Source organism: Ictalurus furcatus, chromosome 2, assembly GCF_023375685.1.
Source record: "Ictalurus furcatus strain D&B chromosome 2, Billie_1.0, whole genome shotgun sequence".
In the NCBI taxonomy this organism is placed as follows: domain Eukaryota; kingdom Metazoa; phylum Chordata; class Actinopteri; order Siluriformes; family Ictaluridae; genus Ictalurus; species Ictalurus furcatus.
This window is the reverse complement of record NC_071256.1, coordinates 32,683,483-32,686,105: the sequence shown is the minus strand read 5'-3', so window position 1 is coordinate 32,686,105 and position 2,623 is coordinate 32,683,483. Positions and strand designations below refer to the sequence as shown.

Genomic DNA, 2,623 nt, shown 5'->3' with positions numbered 1-2,623 from the left:
ATCGGGTCCGATTCTTAAAGAAAAATTTGCATTGCTCATTACCCCTTACGCCACAGAAAACTTCAATCCGATTGGTCAGAAGGTGTTCATTTATTTTCTATAACAGTAGCGCCAGCTCCAAGGAAAAATCACAGGCCTATAGTATTAACACACTGCTTTTAATACATTGTTTCTATAGTAACAGCAAATTCCAACACAGGAACTTGTATAGCAGATGTTCCACAAAGCCTAATCTAACAATTAACGGATTAGCGACGTGTTATTCAACAAAGGAACATTGTTAAGTTTTCTGTACGGACACCTTTATTCGGCATTTTTGGAAGGAGTCTCCAATGTCAGAGATTTGAAAGAGAAGGATCCATTTCGGATTGGTAAAGGCTTCACACCAACCTGTCGCTGATAATTTTCCTGTTACAGCACGTGTTTTATTCCTTTACTCCACTGTTGACTTAAACAGACCTACGTGTTAAAGGTATTTTTTTCCCCCTATCCAACAAATAGACATACGATTAAAAATCAAAAATAAAAATAAAGATCAGAGAAACTAGAACAGAATTTCCCAGCCTCGCTTTGTTTTATTGACAAACATACGCAACATCCAAATCTTTTTCCTTCGTAAAATCTGACATTGCAAATTCCCTGCTGCGTTTTTAGCTCTGCCTGCAAGAGCTACCACATTTGGTTTGTCAAAGAAACAAACAAATACACACCAAAACGACTAAAATGATGTACCAAAATGTACAACTAAAAAGAAAAAAAAAAAAATCGAACACAAAGACTAATGATGAGCGGTGAAACAGCGACTATCTGTCTATGGGTTAGTGAGATAACCTAAAGTAGGTGTCCCAAAAGTCTCCATACACAGGGTAAATTAACACTTTTTAGCAAAATGTCTTCCAAAATTTTTTTTATACGTCATTTACATATTATATAGATTTTTTTTTTCAGATAGCCTTTAATAACGCCTTTGACAAAAAGAAGGCGGCATTGAAATCATTCTCGTGGCTGGATCGGGAAGCTGTCACAATGTTGCGGTGGAGTTTAATAGGAAACATGGCGAGCACATCACACACACACACACACACACGAAACTGTTGTCAAACTTATTAACAAATTCGACATCCACTGACGTGGCGCTGGCAATCATAGTCCCCTGTGTATGAAGACTTTTGGGACACCCTGTAGTTGTTTTATAGTGTGAGGCTTCCTGACATTCAACCAGTCAATCACGAACAGCCCACAGAACCACCTTTATGATATATGTGTGGATTATCAAGTTCAGATATGTTGCTTTAAAAAAACAAAACAAACAAACAAAGAAAAAAAAAAAAACGACAGAAAATAAATCACAAAAAGTGCTCACTATGTAAAACGTATCTTTAAATAACTGTAAACACATTTTTTTTTTTGTGGAAATAATAAAAGGGAATTTTGAAGTGCGACGTTTCGCATCGAGTCCCTTTGATTGAAAGATAGAAAGAGGAAAAGGAGGAGGCGTGACTAGTTCAGAACTGTCTGTTACAATAAACACGACAATAACTAGAGAGAAACGTGGTAGTGAGGTCGGACGGAGGCCGGAAATCCACACGTAATATTCAGCTCAATGTACTGCATACACGACAAACACAACCGCTTTATACGCTGTATTTAAATATTCAATTCATCTTTGAACAAACAAAATTAGCTTATTTATGTAGAAGTGCCACATCATACAAACAAATCATAAATTATGGAATTTAAATAAGAGAGTAGAATTAATGTTATACACGATAATGAAGTGCCCACGATTATTTTTCCACCTGATATATGTTTAAATGATGGAGCTCGTATTTCATGACTCTTACTCTCATTAATGCTACTCTGACTGGTGCTTATAGTGGGGGATTTGGGGTGGGGCTAGGGGGTGATGGTGGAGTTAAAGCTGAGAAGGTGGAGGCTGTTCAGTCTTCAAACTTTCCCTCCAGGATGCTGTCGAAGGTAAAGGGCATGAACTTGAAGCCCTGACCGGAGTAGAACTTATTCTGAAACTCCACCCTAGATACAGAGAGAGAGAGAGAGAGAGAGAGAGAGAGTGTGTGAGAGAGAGAGAGAGAGAGAGAGAGAGAGAGAGAGAGAGAGAGAGAGAGAGAAAGAGAAAGAGAGAAAGAAAGACAGAGAGAAAGAGAGAGTGAGTAGGAGAGAAAGACAGTGAGAGAGAGAAAGAGAGAGAGAGTGAGAGAAAGAGAGTAAGTGAAAGAGACAGAGTGAGAGAAAGAGAGAGAAAGAGAGAGTGAGAGAAAGAGTGAGAGAAAGAGAGTAAGAGAAGAGAGAGAGCGAGAGAAAGAGAGAGAGAGAAAGAGAGAGTGAGAGAGAGAGTGTGAGAGAAAGACAGTGAGAGAGAGAAAGAGAGAGAGCGAGAGAAAGACAGAGAGAGAAAGAGAGAGTGAGAGAGAGAGTGTGAGAGAAAGACAGTGAGAGAGAGAAAGAGAGAGAGTGAGAGAAAGAGAGTCAGTGAAAGAGACAGAGTGAGAGAAAGAGAGAGAGTGAGAGAAAGAGAGTAAGAGAAAGAGAGAGAGCGAGAGAAAGAGAGAGAGAGAGTGAGAGAAAGAGAGAGAGGCCATTTAACCAAACTCAGTCAGCAGAG

General features: G+C 39.2%; 1 protein-coding gene across 3 annotated transcripts in view; it reads right to left on the bottom strand.

Annotated features, from left to right (window-relative positions):
• Positions 1–75: 75 nt before the first annotated feature.
• The window catches only part of atp6v0a1a (ATPase H+ transporting V0 subunit a1a), a 30,797-nt gene continuing 28,249 nt past the window's right edge, over positions 76–2,623 (bottom strand). For all 3 annotated transcript variants that reach the window (XM_053615257.1, XM_053615266.1, XM_053615276.1), the window contains one exon: positions 76–2,034. In XM_053615257.1, coding sequence (XP_053471232.1) covers positions 1,941–2,034 — 94 coding nt within the window. In that variant the 3' untranslated portion in view covers positions 76–1,940. The remainder of the gene's footprint in view (positions 2,035–2,623) is intronic.